The sequence below is a fragment of the Bombina bombina genome, chromosome 3 (assembly GCF_027579735.1).
Source record: "Bombina bombina isolate aBomBom1 chromosome 3, aBomBom1.pri, whole genome shotgun sequence".
NCBI lineage: Eukaryota > Metazoa > Chordata > Amphibia > Anura > Bombinatoridae > Bombina > Bombina bombina.
In genome coordinates, this window is record NC_069501.1 from 348,966,851 (window position 1) to 348,985,343 (window position 18,493).

The 18,493-nt window shown below is 37.0% G+C and overlaps 1 protein-coding gene across 1 annotated transcript in view; it reads left to right on the top strand.

The window, feature by feature from the left end:
• The window catches only part of CLCN4 (chloride voltage-gated channel 4), a 125,217-nt gene that overhangs the window by 91,649 nt on the left and 15,075 nt on the right, over positions 1–18,493 (top strand). Inside the window, exons 9-11 of the mRNA XM_053706459.1 lie at positions 4,241–4,427; positions 6,273–6,671; positions 11,249–11,465. Of these exons, the coding sequence (XP_053562434.1) occupies positions 4,241–4,427; positions 6,273–6,671; positions 11,249–11,465 (803 nt within the window). The remainder of the gene's footprint in view (positions 1–4,240; positions 4,428–6,272; positions 6,672–11,248; positions 11,466–18,493) is intronic.

Sequence of the window (18,493 nt, forward strand, 5' to 3'; positions counted from 1 at the left end):
ATATTTGTTATTTTGTTACCATAAAATTCATAAACACAAGTATTTTAATATATTATTTATTTTTTATGATCCTAAGCTCGTGAAATGAATGCTGATTTATGTATGTTTTCATTCATGCGACTCTCTGCCCAAGTATATGTATAGCTTACTATACAAATTACATTCATATACTATATTTACAAATAAGGGTTGTAAAATAAGTGCAGAGTGTGCCGTTTGAATTGACCTTCTTTTTATATACATTAATAAAATAAATCTGAAATAATCCATAAATGGATCTGTTTTTATTAACCTTTTTACTGTGTTCATTATTAGATGCAATCAAAAAGTGAGATATATAATTTTCTGATGAAAAAGCTGTATAAATAAATGAAGAGTTTAATTGAATATTTAGGGCTAGAATACAGTTGGAGTCCAACGCTTCTGGGCAAAAATGAGCCTTTTTGTGCACACCGTAAAACTACTGATTTTACAAGTGGGTAGTAAATGCTTCCGCAAGGGTGCGATTGCATTTTGCCCATTGGTCAGCACAATGAACTCAGACCTCTGGTTAAGGGAAAAAGTTGCACAAAACACCTAAAAAATACATAATAATGTACAGTAACACTCATATTAACACTGTCTGATAAAAATTGTTTTATAAGCATATTGCACAGATAAGTTATAAGGATTTAAAGTGAGGAGATGTGAAGTGTTGAAAGTGCTTTTACACAGGGATCCTATGTGAAACTTTTAACATAGAAATATGTTTATTATATTATGTTTATTATATTTATATGAATATATACATAAATATTTATGTATTTAAATGTGTGTATATATATATACATATATATATATATGTTCATACATATTTATACATATAAACACATAAATATATATGTATACAGGGAGTGCAGAATTATTAGGCAAATGAGTATTTTGACCACATCATCCTCTTTATGCATGTTGTCTTACTCCAAGCTGTATAGGCTCGAAAGCCTACTACCAATTAAGCATATTAGGTTATGTGCATCTCTGTAATGAGAAGGGGTGTGGTCTAATGACATCAACACCCTATATCAGGTGTGCATAATTATTAGGCAACTTCCTTTCCTTTGGCAAAATGGGTCAAAAGAAGGACTTGACAGGCTCAGAAAAGTAAAAATTAGTGAGATATCTTGCAGAGGGATGCAGCACTCTTAAAATTGCAAAGCTTCTGAAGCGTGATCATCGAACAATCAAGGGTTTCATTCAAAATAGTCAACAGGGTCACAAGAAGCATGTGGAAAAACCAAGGCGCAAAATAACTGTCCATGAACTGAGAAAAGTCAAGCGTGCAGCTGCCAAGATGCCACTTGCCACCAGTTTGGCCATATTTCAGAGCTGCAACATCACTGGAGTGCCCAAAAGCACAAGGTGTGCAATACTCAGAGACATGGCCAAGGTAAGAAAGGCTGAAAGACGACCACCACTGAACAAGACACACAAGCTGAAACGTCAAGACTGGGCCAAGAAATATCTCAAGACTGATTTTTCTAAGGTTTTATGGAACGATGAAATGAGAGTGAGTCTTGATGGGCCAGATGGATGGGCCCGTGGCTGGATTGGTAAAGGGCAGAGAGCTCCAGTCCGACTCAGACGCCAGCAAGGTGGAGGTGGAGTACTGGTTTGGGCTGGTATCATCAAAGATGAGCTTGTGGGGCCTTTTCGGGTTGAGGATGGAGTCAAGCTCAACTCCCAGTCCTACTGCCAGTTTCTGGAAGACACCTTCTTCAAGCAGTGGTACAGGAAGAAGTCTGCATCCTTCAAGAAAAACATGATTTTCATGCAGGACAATGCTCCATCACACGCGTCCAAGTACTCCACAGCGTGGCTGGCAAGAAAGGGTATAAAAGAAGAAAATCTAATGACATGGCCTCCTTGTTCACCTGATCTGAACCCCATTGAGAACCTGTGGTCCATCATCAAATGTGAGATTTACAAGGAGGGTAAAACAGTACACCTCTCTGAACAGTGTCTGGGAGGCTGTGGTTGCTGCTGCACGCAATGTTGATGGTGAACAGATCAAAACACTGACAGAATCCATGGATGGCAGGCTTTTGAGTGTCCTTGCAAAGAAAGGTGGCTATATTGGTCACTGATTTGTTTTTGTTTTGTTTTTGAATGTCAGAAATTTATATTTGTGAATGTTGAGATGTTATATTGGTTTCACTGGTAAAAATAAATAATTGAAATGGGTATATATTTGTTTTTTGTTAAGTTGCCTAATAATTATGCACAGTAATAGTCACCTGCACACACAGATATCCCCCTAAAATAGCTATAACTAAAAACAAACTAAAAACTACTTCCAAAACTATTCAGCTTTGATATTAATTAGTTTTTTGGGTTCATTGAGAACATGGTTGTTGTTCAATAATAAAATTAATCCTCAAAAATACAACTTGCCTAATAATTCTGCACTCCCTGTACATTCATATACATATACAGGTAGCCCTCAGTTTACGCCGGGTTAGGTTCCAGAAGGAATGGTTGTAAATCGAAACCGTTATAAATTGAAACCCAGTTTATAATGTAAGTCAATGGGAAGTGAGGGGGATAGGTTCCTGGCCCCTCTCAAAATTGTCATAAGTAACACCTAATACATTATTTTTTAAGCTTTGAAATGAAGACTTTAAATGCTAAACAGCATTATAAACCTAATAAAATAATCACACAACACAGAATAAATAATTAAACTAAGTTAAATGAACAAAAACATTTGCTAAACAGCATTATAAACCTAATAAAATAATCACACAACACAGACTTCACTTGCATTTTTCTGAAAATAGTTCTTTCTATGCATTCCAATCTGGACTGATTTATAGACAGGAAGATCTTGTTCCTTTTGAAATCTGCTCGATAGCTCAGGTCTGGTTAAACTGATTAATTTCAGCTTGCTTGGCTTTGCTGCAAATATATGCACTGCTTCTCAATGCATTTCAATAGCAGTCACATGACTGTAAAAAAAGGTTGTTATTCTGAAACGGTGTAAATTGAACCGTTGTAAAACGAGGACCACCTGTATATTAATTAATCTGTAGTTGCTATCTGGGTTACGCATGCTGTGGCTGTTAGACTATATTTACATCTTTATTTAAAAATGAGGATAGTAGTTAATTGTGTGCTCCACAGATTGTCTCTCTATTCAAATATAACTGTAAAGAAATACAAAAATCATTAATAAGATTCATTTTTGATAATTCTTCAAATGCATGCAGTAATAATCCACAAAAAAATGTTAATTGCTTTTACCTATCCCATAGTAAAGCCAATGTTTTCCAGAGACATTTAATCACTGAAGTAGTCAACCAGCTGTCTATACTTGCTGCTGTTTGACTTTCTCAATCACGAGCCAATACAGCTATGAGTCTGCAATGCATCATGTAGCTAAAACAGTTCAAATGAGTCAGTGCTCAAAATTCTTTGGGCAAATTGTGTTTGATATGCATTTTAAAATGTTAGCTTGCTGTCAGAGTTAATAAGATAATACAACTTGCCTGGCACACTCTCCAGTTCATAGCAAAACAACATCAAACAAAACCATTCTGATATTTAGTAAAATAGGAACAGAACGTTTGTATGATTAAAGGAATACATGTATTCTTCTCATTGTTGGAGAATGTATTTAGAGATGCTTTAATAATGTGTTTACATATGCATCAAAATGTTATGGACTGTTGCAAGGACAAAATTCAGCCACTGTAACACTGTGCACTGTAACCAAATGTATATGAAAAAAAAAGAATTTTAGTACCAAATTTTGCCAAACCATGTAGGCTCACCTGCCAGCATCAATGCAAATGCCAAAAGCAAGTACTACCCTAATATATTCTAAAATGTGATGCATATAAAATCAGTTATACTGTGCATCCATACATTTTGGTTGTCTTTGTTACCTATATAGAAGATCTTATGAGAACAGGTGAAGGCTCATTTTAACCTCACGGTACTTCCTACTTACAAGTGATACATATATATTAGTTTAAATTCTAATGTAAACAGTTTTTACTTTATATTTATTCAGTCAATACAATTTTTAACATGTTTAAATGCTCCTTTGTCATACCGATGATGTAAAATTTTTGGGTACAGTAACCCTTTAACTTATTTGGAAAATCCTGGTTTTGTCATAGTTTAAACTAAAGTGAATATAATTTGCCACTTCTGATTATGTCTAAGAATCTTTTTATTGATTTATTTTGTTTTATGTTAGATCCCTTCTGGTCTGTTTATTCCAAGCATAGCTGTTGGAGCCATAGCAGGCCGCATTGTTGGAGTTGGGGTGGAACAACTGGCTTACCATCATCATGACTGGATTATCTTTAGGGACTGGTGTAGACCAGGAGCAGACTGTGTCACACCAGGGCTATACGCTATGGTGGGAGCAGCAGCCTGTCTAGGTATTTTGAACACATTCCAGATCTAGAACTAGATTTAGTTAAAATGTGCTGAACGACTTTTAAGTATTTTTATACACAACAATTATTGTTATACACAATTATCAATAAAAATGACTATATCTGATTACTGGCCTCGTTGCTAGTAGTATTGTATATTATTAGTAGTATTATGGTTATAACACTATTCAGCAAATTTAGTATATTTTTATTCTAACATTTAATCTTAACTTTCTAGAAATTGTAGTAATTTCACATCAATATTAACAATCTGGTAAGCACATACAATTGACTATATGCCTTAAATCTCATGTGATTGCACTGCTTAGATATTATAGTTCAAGGATTTAAGCATTTTGTGTCCTTAAATGCATCATTATATCAATGCATTAGTTTGTTATTGTGTAGCTCTTTATTTCTAAATAATCTGACTGTGGGCTAGATTACAAGTGGAGCACAATCGATAGTGCATGGTGCATTATGTTTTGCGCAACCTTGAGCAACAAATAACACCATCTGATATTACAAGTAGATGGCTAATTATTTTAACCAAAACATTTATATGTGGCTAAAACTTTTTAAGCATACCCTATACTTTTAATGGATTGTGAGGTAGTGCTATTAGCACGCTTATTCCGCTCATATTACTTGTGGTGAGTTGAGTTATTCGAGTGTAATAGAAAATACCCATGTAAAATTTTGTCTTTTTTTTTTAAGATCTCAAGTAAATCATTTTTATTAATAGTATACATGCAGAACTACATGAGGGACTCCACTACTTGTATGTTATTGCACAGAAATAATCAGTCTGCTAAAGGTCTTGTTATAACAGTTTTTTATTAAATAAATATGTGCATTCACGTGTAGCAATTAATAATTAAAATGTGTCCAAACATTAGCCCAACTAGAGGTATAAGGATATATGTCCAGGTTTAATATGAAGTACGGCTCTTCCACTATGATCTAATCTTTAAAGGAATTCAGATCACGTGGTACTGAGAAACTTGAATTTGAGTGTTGTATCAAAGGTCCACAATGCTCTATTTCCATGCAGCCTCGTTAGAATGAGTGGTACATCCATCTATCTATCTCTAGCATCTTTCGTCTGACTATCTGAGGAGAAGTGCTACTTACCCTTGCTTGGTGGTTATTCTGATGCGCAGGGGTCAAGTCCTATAAAAAAAAGTGTGGGAACTCACTAAGACTTCCACCCCCCCCCCCCTCACAATTATTATTGTTTTATATATACACATGTACACAAGACTATTTTTATATGCATATAATCTATACACTTTGGTTAATGAAAGCAAGTTAAATCCAATGAAGGGTTAAATAGTTGCCTTTGGCCCTGAGATTCCTCCTCTGTCACAGAGTCTCACCCACTTAAGGTGCAATAGACCTATTTCTGCTGAGGGGAGCTAAATAATCCCAGAGCAAGCCACACAGAAATGTAAGCACCATGTGTTAAACACATTGTGGGATGATAAAACAGCAGGACCGCTGACAGTCTTACATTTAGTGTCACTGGCCATTACTAGAGGATCTCACTATCCCTCTAACCAGACTGTGCTCCAGTCCCTCCCACCAGCATCAGCAGTGTTTACTGAAGTGTTTCTGATCTCTGTCCAGAGGGAACTTAGTTCCTCCTGCAAACATAGTGCAGGAACTCCGTTCCCAATGCGTTCCTGCTTGACTTGACCCCTGCTGATGCGGCATCACAATCTTTAGTGAAGATAAAAAAAGAATAATGAGGCTGGAGAATTGTTAGTGAACCTAGTTTACCTAATATCAACAAAACAAAAACAAAAACTTTAAAATGCTATTATTAAAGTACTTGTATATCTATAGGTGGTGTTACCAGGATGACTGTTTCCTTGGTTGTTATTATGTTCGAGTTGACTGGTGGCTTGGAGTATATTGTACCACTGATGGCAGCCGCAGTTACCAGCAAATGGGTAGCTGATGCATTTGGGAAAGAAGGAATATATGAAGCACACATCCATTTAAATGGTTATCCATTCTTGGACGTCAAGGATGAGTTTACCCATAGAACGTTGGCAACAGATGTCATGAGACCTCGTCGTGGGGAGTCACCTTTGTCTGTTCTTACCCAGGATAGCATGACAGTAGAGGATGTGGAAACTCTAATCAAAGACACAGATTACAATGGTTTCCCTGTTGTGGTTTCCAAAGATTCTGAACGTCTAATCGGTTTTGCCCAAAGAAGAGAACTGATAATTGCAATAAGTAAGTGCCTCAACTTGTTCATATTTATGCTACTTCATCTCACAATATCATCATGTTTGATTTGATTATTAATATTACAAATGTTTAAATAGTTGAACTTGATGGCATTTTATTCACTTGCGGCTAGATTACGAGTTGTGCGTTAGGGTAAAAAAGCAGCGTTAATAGGTCCTAACGCTGCTTTTTTACGCCTAATGGTATTACGAGTATTGAAGGTTTAGGGTGATCACACATTTCTTTGGCCTTACCGCAAAACGACTTACGTAAACTTCGTAAAGTCTTTTTTTCTATGGGACTTCCATAGCGCCGGTATTACGAGTCTGTCCTGGGAGGCCAAAAAGTGAGCGGTACACCATACCCTGTCAAGAGTGCTAAAAAAGTCAGTAGTTATGAGTTTTATGGTACAACGCCGTAGCATAAAACTCATAACTAAAGTACTAAAAAGTACACTAACACCCATAAACTACCTATTAACCCCTAAACCGAGGCCCTCCCGCATCGCAAATACTAAAATGCTAGGTTATGAAGAGACACCACTGTGAGTTTTCAAGATGTAAAAGAAAGTGTTTTCTAATAGTTTGGAATACCGTTGTCTAGTGTTGACATAGGATTGCTGCTTTAAAAGCGGACCCTTATTAAAAATATGAGCCCTTTTAAAGAAAAAGTTTGAAAATGTTTTTATGTACCCTGACATATGTATTTTTCATAAGGTCTTCTGAAGTGGCAATATGGCAAACTTACCTTTGTCCCCATGCTTAATGTAGGAGATATTATTATATAATATATTATAAATATATATATTATAAATGTGTGGTAATTGGTTATCATTAGGGTTTGTTATGTGATAGAATTGCTTTGAATTTGAAAACCTTATATGAAGCTATGCCAGGCACTTAGCATGGGAATTCTGTTGGACTTGAATGGGGGTCAGAGTTAGACTGTTTCTACTTGTGGGAAGATATTCTAATGCTATGTTTATTTTACTAGTCTATTCATCCATGGTAAGGCAGGGCCCATAAATATTACAGACAATTATACAATTATTCCAGTTCTGTAAAAAATATATATAATTAAATAAGGGTTGGCATGTTAGCCAATATCAGTACAGTTTTTTTCAATCAGATCCCCCCCCCCCACCATACATTCAGTCTTTTTTTTAGTAAATATTATTTTGAGCCAGACTGCCATTTTCAGAATTTGTAGATTTATACAACATGATCTATTTATACAAAGAGAAATAAGGAACAGAAAAAAAGAAAATCATCTGAAAAGACTAAACACTTTTTTTCTTTATTTAAAGTCTTCTAAATGGATATAAACATAAGAAACCACCAAATCCCATAACATTTGGTGGAGGTTTTCTTTAATGTTTTATGTACTTTTTCGTTGTTAATGATATGTTTAAAGAATTAAACTCGTGTGATTGCGGCTTTTAGAGATAAATAAATCTGGATAACTTCAAATATTATTTATTTTAATTCTTAAATGGATAAATATAAAAAAATTGGCAAACCTTGTTCAACAAATAGATTCACGTTGCTAAATTTAACTGATTAGCAAACTTTGGCTCATGAATCATAACATAATATGCAGAGAAATTGAATATCATTTCTAATATAACATTTAAATAACATTCTCCAATTTTATGACGTCCACAAGTCAAAAAAAAAAGAAATTAGAAACTGATGTTTCAGGATAGGGTTAGATTCAAATAAGTCGGATTCATAAACCATGAATTTAATTTTTATTTATTGCGATATGTAAAAAAATGGGGATATTCTCTTTGCAGACCAATAGATTTGCTTGATTTTTGAAAAGACAATATAACTACCCTCCTTATACAATTCAAAGTACAATCTATAGTGTTGGCGACATTTTGTTCTTTTCCATATATAGAATCTTCTAATACACAAGCAATTCATTGACTTTCAACTAAATAAAAGCACAAATAATTGCAGTTTGTAGGTTATTTAAGAGTTAATGTAACAGTATCACATTAATCTTTGAATAGAAAATAAAAAAAAAAATAATCAAATGTTAGATGATTTTTTAAATGTCTTATACTTTAAACAGATGTAGTGCTATTCATTGTAGTCATAGGGGCCGAATTATTAATCACCGTATAAGGCCTAATACATCTGTTTCCGTGCAAGCCTTTTGGCTCACCAGAAACGGCAGTTAAGAAGCAGCTGTCTTAAGACTGCTGCTCCTTAACTGGTCCGCCGCCTCCGAGCAGATACGATCGGGTTGATTGACAGCCCCTGCTAGCGGCCGATTGGCCACAAATCTGCAGGGGGCGGTATTGCACAAGCAGTTCACCAGAACTGCTTGTGCCATGTTAAATGCCGACAGGGATGTCTGTTGGACATGATCCATTGAGCGGATCATGTCGGAGAGACATATGATAAATCGGCCCCATAGAATTATTACAATTGTGTATCCACAGTTTAATATCACCAAGGTCAGAGCTTGTGCACCACTGTAGATAGCATGCAACATAGCAGTTTTAGGTATGATCTGATATTCCAATGGGTCTTCAAATCTCATCAAACTCACTAAAATGCAATGTACTTTGTTATTTAAAAATGTTTAAATAGGAAGGGAAATAAATGTATTGATATCTTTTCATAAAATCACGATCGTTATTTTTCACAGCACTATAACGTTTTCTTTATGTATGTGTTTGTGAGTGTTCACTAATACACATATTTTTAGTAAAGATATCTGGTCTCATAAACATCACCATAAATACATTTAAAGGGACAGTCAAGTCAAAATTAAACTTTTATGATTCAGATAGGGCATGCAATTTTAAGCAACTTTCCAATTTACTTTTATCATCTAATATGCTTTGTTCTTTTGGTATTATTTGGTGAAATTTAAACCTATGTAGGCTCATAAACTGATTTCTAAGCTGTTGAAGACCGGCTCTTATGTCAGTGAATTTTACAGTTTTTCACAGTTAGACAACACTAGTCCATGTGTGCCATATATTGTGCTCACTCCCATGGAGTTATGCACAACTTAGCACTTATTGGCTAAAATGCATGTCTGTAAAAAGAACTGAGATAAGGGGACAGTCTGTAGCGGCTTAGATACAAGGTAATCGCAGAGGTAAAAAGTGTATTTCTATAACAGTGTTGGTTATGCAAAACTGGGGAATAATGGGATTATTTGTATTTTTAAATAATAAAAAACTGTAGGTTCATAGATGCATTGGTTTGCACTATAACAAAAAAACTAAAACAATATGGAGAAGTTAAATATAATTGTATTGTAAGGTTCCATGTAGCCTTTTTTATAATCGTTGCAAATATGTTAGTTCCAGCAAATTTTTTGGGGAAAAAAAAAGAGTATTAGGCTTTAAGAAAGGGACATGAAACCAAATGTATTTCTTTTTTGCAATCCAGACAGAGCATCCAATTAAAAAAAATAAAGTATCCAATTGACCTTTATAATTATATTTGCTTCATGTTCATGGTATTCTTTGTTGAAGTGATACCTAGGTAGGTGTCTGGAGCACTAGATTCCAGGAAATAGTGCTGCCATCTAGTGTTCTTGCAAATGGATAGCATTCTTGCAAAACTGCTGCCGTATACTGCTCCAGACACGTGCACGCACCTGAGCTTACATCACTGATTTTTCAGAAAAAGAGAACCAAAAGAATGAAGAGAAAATGTGATAATAGAGAATGTCTAATTTATTTCTATCTGAATCATGAAAAAAAAAAACTTGTTTTGGTTTCATATCCCTTTAATTTAATGCAATACCTGGTAGCAAAATTATCAAAACTATTTAATTTCATTTATTTAAATTAATTTAAAAAAATTTTTTTTATATTTTTATAGCATGAGGTGAAGCTTTAAAGAAATAATTATTTTACAGATACCACTTTGTACTGAAAAATAATTTATGATTTGCCACATGTAAATGATAATATGCTTAGCAGAAACCAAACCCGGAAGAGAATGTTGCCAGAGTAACAGATTTATATTTTCTGTCTTTCAAAATTATTTTATTTATACTTTTCATTTTAATACAATTTTGGAACAATCTAACATATATATACCTAGTATAAATGCATACAGCCAAAGATTGATAACTATTCCAAAAATAATATTTTCTCATGATCTTCTTTATGTGTGCATGCACTTTCTCACTTTTATATTTTTTTATGAAATTGTAACAAATTATATTAGCGGATGTACTACTGTAAGCAATCTCATTCAAATAGGATACAGCACTCCACACTTTGCATGGAGAAGGCTTACAAAGCCTGCTGTAAATCAAGAAAATGTCAAAATCTTCAGCGAATTAAGGTGACCTTTATTTGAAATATGTGGCGGATCTAACAAGAAAGTAGCAACGTTTCAAGTTCAATACTAACCCTTAATCATGCTTGGTCACTTTAATTCGCTGGAGATTTGGACATTTTCTTAATCTACTGTTAGTCAATCAGCAATGAAATGTAAACAATGTCATTTTATTTATTAAATCTCTTACCCTATCATAAATGTTGCTTCTAAGATAAATGTTTGTAAAATAACTGAGTTTGATATTTGCTATTTCATTTACAGAGAATGCAAGACAGCGACAAGATGGGGTAGTAAGCAATTCCATAATATATTTCACAGAAGACCCTCCAGAGGTCCCTACTAACAGCCCACACCCACTTAAGCTAAGGTTTATACTTAACCTCAGTCCGTTTACTGTGACTGACCACACGCCCATGGAGACTGTAGTGGATATCTTCAGAAAGCTTGGACTTAGGCAGTGTCTTGTTACACGCAGTGGGTGAGTTTTCTTTAAATATTTAAAAAAATCTGGAAAAACAATGTAGATGACCCTATACATTCTGAGCAATTAAAACTCCTGTGCAAAGTAATTTTTAATGTGCACTCATTACATTCAAAAGTTTAATATTTAGAACTTTTGAAATTTTGATGTGATTTACTAACAAAAATGATAGTTTGTAATGTCTCTGCTGCTTGCAAAATTGGGCACAAGGCTGGTCATGTATACTTGGTAAACCACACACATTGTGACATATTCCATTTTATTCTAGACTGTAAACACAATGAAATATTAATAAAGAATGATTAATTATACTGTATATCGTCAAATACCTTTGCAGTATACGTTAATTGTTTATTTTGCCCTTATTTTCGTGTAATTTAAGTCTGAAATTGTGAATTATCCTGTCCTGAAAACCAGGGTGGATTTGCTTTAAATTAAATTGATATAAATCATTAGTCTGAAAGACTCAATTTAAATCAAGGTTTTCTACATAAAGGTTTAATTTTTAGAATAAAACCATTAGAAATACATAGATAGATAATTATAAAAATGATTGGGAGGTGGACTACCTCCAGTTTTATAGGTTAAAGGGACACTGAAGTTAAAATGAAACTTTCATTATTCAGATAGAACAAACCATATGTGGTTGGCTGATGTATGTCACATGATGCAGTGGGAGAGTGTTTTTGTTTTATCTTTGTATTACGCATTTATTGATTATGTTATTCTACTTTGTTTTGTGGTCCTTTAATCATTCAAATTTGATTCTGTGTACATAGGATTGCAGGGGAGCAGTGGGATTAAAGGGACAGTAAGGTCAAAATATTAATAGAACATGCAATTTTAAACAGCTTTCCAACTGACTTCTATTATCTCATGTTCTTCATTCTTTCTGTATCCTTTGTTGATAAGCATATCTAGGTAGGTTCAGTGGCAGCAGTGCACTACTGGGAGTTAGCTGCTGATTGGTGGCTTTGTATATATGCCGCTTGTCATCGACTGACCCGATGTGTTCAGCTAGCTCCCAGTAGTGTATTCCTGCTCCTTTAACAAAGGATACCAAAGGAATGAAGCAAATTTGATAATAGAAATAAATCATACTTTTTTTTAACATTAGATGCTTTATTGGGTTTATGTCCGGTCTATTTCTCAACTCTGTATGTTTAATTTAGACCATTTTTGCTGTGATGAAGAATCATGTTATCTCTACAGGCACAAACTCACAGCTTTGAGAACTACAAAACTAAGAATATGTGATAATATCTTCTAGATTAAAAAAAAAACCCTACTTGCATGCAAACCTGATCGCATTTTTTCAAGTGTGCTAACTCGACATGAAAATAGTAATATGTCACATTCCAATGTTCTTCACATAGCAGAATGTTCTATTTAGTCTTTAATACATATACATATATATATACGGAGGCGTAACCTCACTCCCCAAAAAAATGAATTTGAAACATATGGATGTTTAAAAAAAAAAAAAAAAAAAACTGTTATAGGTATTACTCAATATCCAATAAATCTTAAAGGGCACCTATATTTTTTTTCTCTTGTAAGATGTATCAAGTCCACGGATTCATCCTTACTTGTGGGATATTCTCCTCCCCTACAGGAAGTGGCAAAGAGAGCACCCACAGCAGAGCTGCCTATATAGCTCCCCCCTTAGCTCCACCCCCCAGTCATTCTCTTTGCCTACTCTAAGTAACTAGGAAGTGCAGAGCGAGTGTGGTGACAAAAATGTTAGTTTTTTATTTCTCAAGCAAAAGTTTGTTATTTTAAATGGTGCCGGTGTGTACTATTTACTCTTTGGCAGAAAAAGAGATGAAGATTTCTGCAAGGAGGAATATGATCTTAGCACTTTGTAACTAAGATCCACTACTGTTCTCACAAGGGCTGAAGAGTACAGGAAAACTTCAGTTGGGGGAACGGTTTGCAGGCTAAACTGCATATGAGGTATATTCAGTCTATGTTTTTCTAGACAGACTGTGTTTATTCTAGAAAAGGCTGGCAATATCCCCATGGGGAAAGTGTAAGCTGTAATCAGAAACTTGGATAGAAATTTCAGCTTTCTTGAAGGGCTCATTTGTTACTGGTGACACTGTTAGGAAAAAACATTTTTTGTTTGTTCAGTAAATTATGCATTTATAACGTTTTTTGAAGGGACGGAAGGGGTCATTGTGGCTTGTGTTAGGGTTTTTTTTAACCCACATGGTTAATTAAGAGACACTCAGGTGTTTTTCTAATAGGTCTCAAAACATAGACTGAGGTGGGAGGGGCCTATTTTTGTGCCTCAGTTGCGCAGTTTCTTTTCCTTAAGAGTCATCCAACTGCTTTTCTAGAGGTTCCTGCTGTGTTTGAGGGCTGTAAAGGAGGTTTTTTCCCGACAAATCATTCTGAAGGGCAGGTAGGCGCCACAGCAGAGCTGTGGCAAGGTGCTGAAAGTCTTTTTTACCGGTTTTGACGTTTTTTCAATCCGGTTTTGCCATTAAGGGGTTAAAGGTTTATTTGCATAGTTGTGCAAAGTTTCTAAGGCTGTAAGATACTACTGTAAACATTTCGTTAAGTTTACTGCTTTTTTACACTGTTTTGCAGAACTTGTGCAGCTTTTTTTCTCTTAAAGGCACAGTACCGTTTTATTTCTAAGTGTTATTTACTTTGATTACAGTGTTTTCCAAGCTTGCTTGTTACATTACTAGCCTGTTTAACATGTCTGATACCAAGGAAAATCCTTGTTCAATATGTTTGGAAGCTATTGTGGAACCCCCTCTTAGAATGTGTCCCAAATGTACTGATATGTCTATAAATTATAAATTATAAAGAACATATATTAGCACTTAAAAATAGAGCAATAGATGATTCTCAGTCAGAAGTAAATGAGGGTTCGCCATCTAGCTTTCCCCAAGTGTCACAACCAGTAACGCCCGCACAAGTGACGCAAAGTACTTCTAGTGCGTCACATTCATTTACTTTACAAGACATGGCCACAGTTATGAATACAACCCTCACTGAGGTTTTATCCAAACTGCCTGGTTTACAAGGAAAGCGGGACAGCTCTGGGTTAAGGAAGAATGCTGAGCCGTCTCACGCTTTAGTAGCCGTTTCTGATATGCCCTCACAATGCTCTGAAGGGGCGAGGGATTTGTTATCTGAGGGAGAAATTTCTGATTCAGGAAAGACGCTTCCTCATACAGATTCTGATATGACGGCATTTAAATTTAAGCTTGAACACCTCCGCTTATTGCTTAGGGAGGTATTAGTAACTCTAGATGATTGTGACCCTATAGTGGTCCCAGATAAATTGTGTAAAATGGATAGATACTTAGAGGTTCCTGTTTGCACTGATGTTTTTCCAGTCCCTAAGAGGATTGTGAATATTATTGCTAAGGAGTGGGATAGACCAGGTATTCCGTTCACTCCCCCTCCTGTTTTTAAGAAAATGTTTCCCATATCTGATACCATAAGGGACTCATGGCAGACAGTTCTTAAGGTGGAGGGAGCTATTTCTACTCTGTCTAAGCGTACATCTATACCTATCGAGGACAGTTGTGCTTTCAAAGATCCGATGGATAAAAAATTAGAGGGTCTCCTGAAGAAAATTTTTGTTCATCAAGGTTTTTCTCTCCAAACTATTGCGTGCATTGTTCCTGTAACGACTGCAGCTGCTTTCTGGTTTGAGGCTCTTCAAATGGAGACTCCATTAGAGGAAATTATGGACAGAATTAAGGCACTTAAGTTGGCTAATTCTTTTATTACAGATGCCGCTTTTCAACTGGCTAAATTAGCGGCAAAGAATTCAGGTTTTGCCATTTTAGCATGCAGGGCGTTATGGCTTAAGTCCTGGTCTGCTGATGTGTCATCTAAATCTAAACTTTTGAACCTTTCAAAGGTAAGACCCTATTCAGGCCTGAACTGAAGGAGATTATTTCAGACATCACTGGAGGGAAAGGTCATGCCCTCCCTCAGGATAGATCAAATAAGATGAGGGCCAAACAAAATAATTTTCATTCCTTTTCGGAACTTTAAGAGTGGTCCCGCTTCAGCTTCCTCTACTACAAAGCAAGAGGGGAATTTTGCCCAATCCAAGTCAGTCTGGAAACCTAACCAGGCTTGGAACAAGGGTAAACAGGCCAAGAAGCCTGCAGCTGCCTCTAAGACAGCATGAAGGGGTAGCCCCCGATCCGGAACTGGATCTAGTAGGGGGCAGACTCCCTCTCTTCGCTCAGGCTTGGGCGAGAGATGTTCAGGATCCCTGGGCTTTAGAAATTGTGTCCCAGGGATATCTTCTGGAATTCAAGGGCTCCCTTCCAAGGGGGAGATTTCACATTTCTCGATTGTCTGTAAACCAGACAAAGAGAGAGGCGTTCTTACGCTGTGTAGAAGACCTACATACCATGGGGGTGATTCACCCAGTCCCAAAGGAGGAACAGGGGCTAGGGTTTTATTCAAACCTGTTTGTGGTTCCCAAGAAAGAGGGAACTTTCAGACCAATCTTGGATCTCAAAATTCTAAACAAGTTCCTCAAAGTTCCATCATTCAAGATGGAGACTATTCGGACTATTCTACCTCTGATCCAGGAGGGTCAATATATGACTACCGTGGACTTAAAGGATGCGTATCTACACATCCCTATTCACAGAGATCATCATCAATTCCTCAGATTCGCCTTTCTAAACAGGCATTACCAGTTTGTGGCCCTTCCTTTTGGGTTGGCCACGGCTCCCAGAATTTTCACAAAAGTGCTAGGGTCCCTTCTGGCGGTTCTACGACCACGGGGCATAGCAGTGGCACCTTATCTAGACCACATTTTAATTCAGGCGTCGACTTTCCAGCTAGCCAAGTCTCACACAGACATCGTGTTGGCTTTTCTGACATCTCACGGGTGGAAGGTGAACATAAAAAAGAGTTCTCTCTTCCCTCTTACAAGAGTTTCCTTCTTAGGGACTCTGATAGACTCGGTAGAAATGAAAATATTTCTGATGGACTTCAGAAAGTTAAAACTCTTACCCACTTGCCGAGCTCTTCATTCCATTCCTCGGCCATCAGTGGCTCAGTGTATGGAGGTAATCGGACTCATGGTAGCGGCAATGGACATAGTTCCTTTTGCCCGTCTACACCTCAGACCACTGCAACTATGCATGCTCAAACAGTGGAATTGGGATTATGCAGACTTATCTCCTCAACTGCATCTGGACCAGGAGACCAGAGATTCTCTTCTCTGGTGGTTGTCTCAGGACCACCTGTCTCAGGGAATGTGCTTCCCCAGGCCAGAATGGCTCATTGTAACGACAGATGCCAGCCTGCTAGGCTGGGGTGCAGTCTGGAACTCCCTGAAAGCACAGGGCTTATGGTCTAGGGAGGAAGCTCTCCTCCCGATAAACATTTTGGAACTGAGAGCGATTTTTAATGCGCTTCAGGCGTGGCCTCAGCTTGCTGCGGCCAAATTCATCAGGTTTCAGTTGGACAACATCACGACTGTAGCTTATATCAATCATCAGGGAGGAACAAGGAGTTCTCTAGCGATGATGGAGGTAACCAAAATAATCCGGTGGGCAGAGGATCACTCTTGCCATCTTTCAGCAATCCACATCCCAGGAGTAGAGAACTGGGAGGCGGATTTTCTAAGTCGTCAGACTCTTCATCCGGGGGAGTGGGAACTCCATCCGGAGGTATTTGCCCAGCTGATTCAGCTATGGGGCACCCCAGAATTGGATCTGATGGCGTCTCGTCAGAATGCCAAACTTCCTCGTTATGGGTCCAGGTCCCGGGATCCCAAGGCGGTACTGATAGATGCTCTAGCAGTGCCTTGGTCCTTCAATCTGGCTTATGTATTTCCACCGTTTCCTCTCCTCCCACGTCTGGTTGCCAGAATCAAGCAGGAGAGAGTTTCAGTAATTCTGATAGCTCCTGCGTGGCCACGCAGGACTTGGTATGCAGACCTAGTGGACATGTCCTCGGTTCCACCGTGGACTCTGCCAATGAGGCGGGACCTTCTAATTCAAGGCCCGTTCACACATCCAAATCTAATTTCTCTGTGTCTGACTGCTTGGAGATTGAACGCATGATTTTATCAAAGCGTGGTTTCTCTGAATCGGTCATTGATACCCTGATTCAGGCTAGAAAGCCTGTCACCAGGAAGATTTATCATAAGATTTGGCGCAAAAATCTTTATTGGTGTGAATCCAAATGTTACTCGTGGAGTAAGATTAGGATTCCTAGAATATTGTCTTTTCTCCAAGAAGGTTTGGAGAAGGGATTATTTGCTAGTTCTCTTAAAGGTCAAATATCTGCTTTGTCTATTCTACTTCATAAACGTTTGGCAGATGTCCCAGACGTTAAAGCATTTAGTCAGGCTTTGGTCAGAATCAAGCCTGTATTTAAACCTGTTGCTCCGCCATGGAGCCTAAACTTAGTTCTTAAAGTTCTTCAAGGGGTTCCGTTTAAACCTATGCATTCCATAGATATTAAGCTTCTATCTTGGAAAGTTTTGTTTTTAGTAGCTATCTCTTCGTCTCGAAGAGTTTCTGAGCTATCTGCTTTACAATGTGATTCCCCTTACCTTGTTTTTCATGCAGATAAGGTGGTTTTACGTACCAAACCTGGGTTTCTTCCTAAGGTTGTTTCTAATAAGAATATCAATCAAGAGATTGTGGTTCCTTCTTTGTGTCCTAATCCTTCATCTAAGAAGGAACGTCTGTTACACAATCTTGATGTGGTTCGTGCTTTAAAATTTAACTTACAAGCAACTAAAGATTTCTGTCAAACATCTTCTTTGTTTGTTGTTTATTCTGGTAAACGGAGAGGTCAAAGGGCTACTGCTACCTCTCTTTCCTTTTGGCTGAAAAGCATCATCCGTTTGGCCTATGAGACTGCTGGATGGCAGCCTCCTGAAAGGATTACTGCTCATTCTAATAGAGCTGTGGCTTCCACATGGGCTTTTAAAAATGAGGCTTCTGTTGAACAGATTTGTAAGGCAGTGACTTGGTCTTCGCTTCATACTTTTTCCAAATTTGATACTTTTGCTT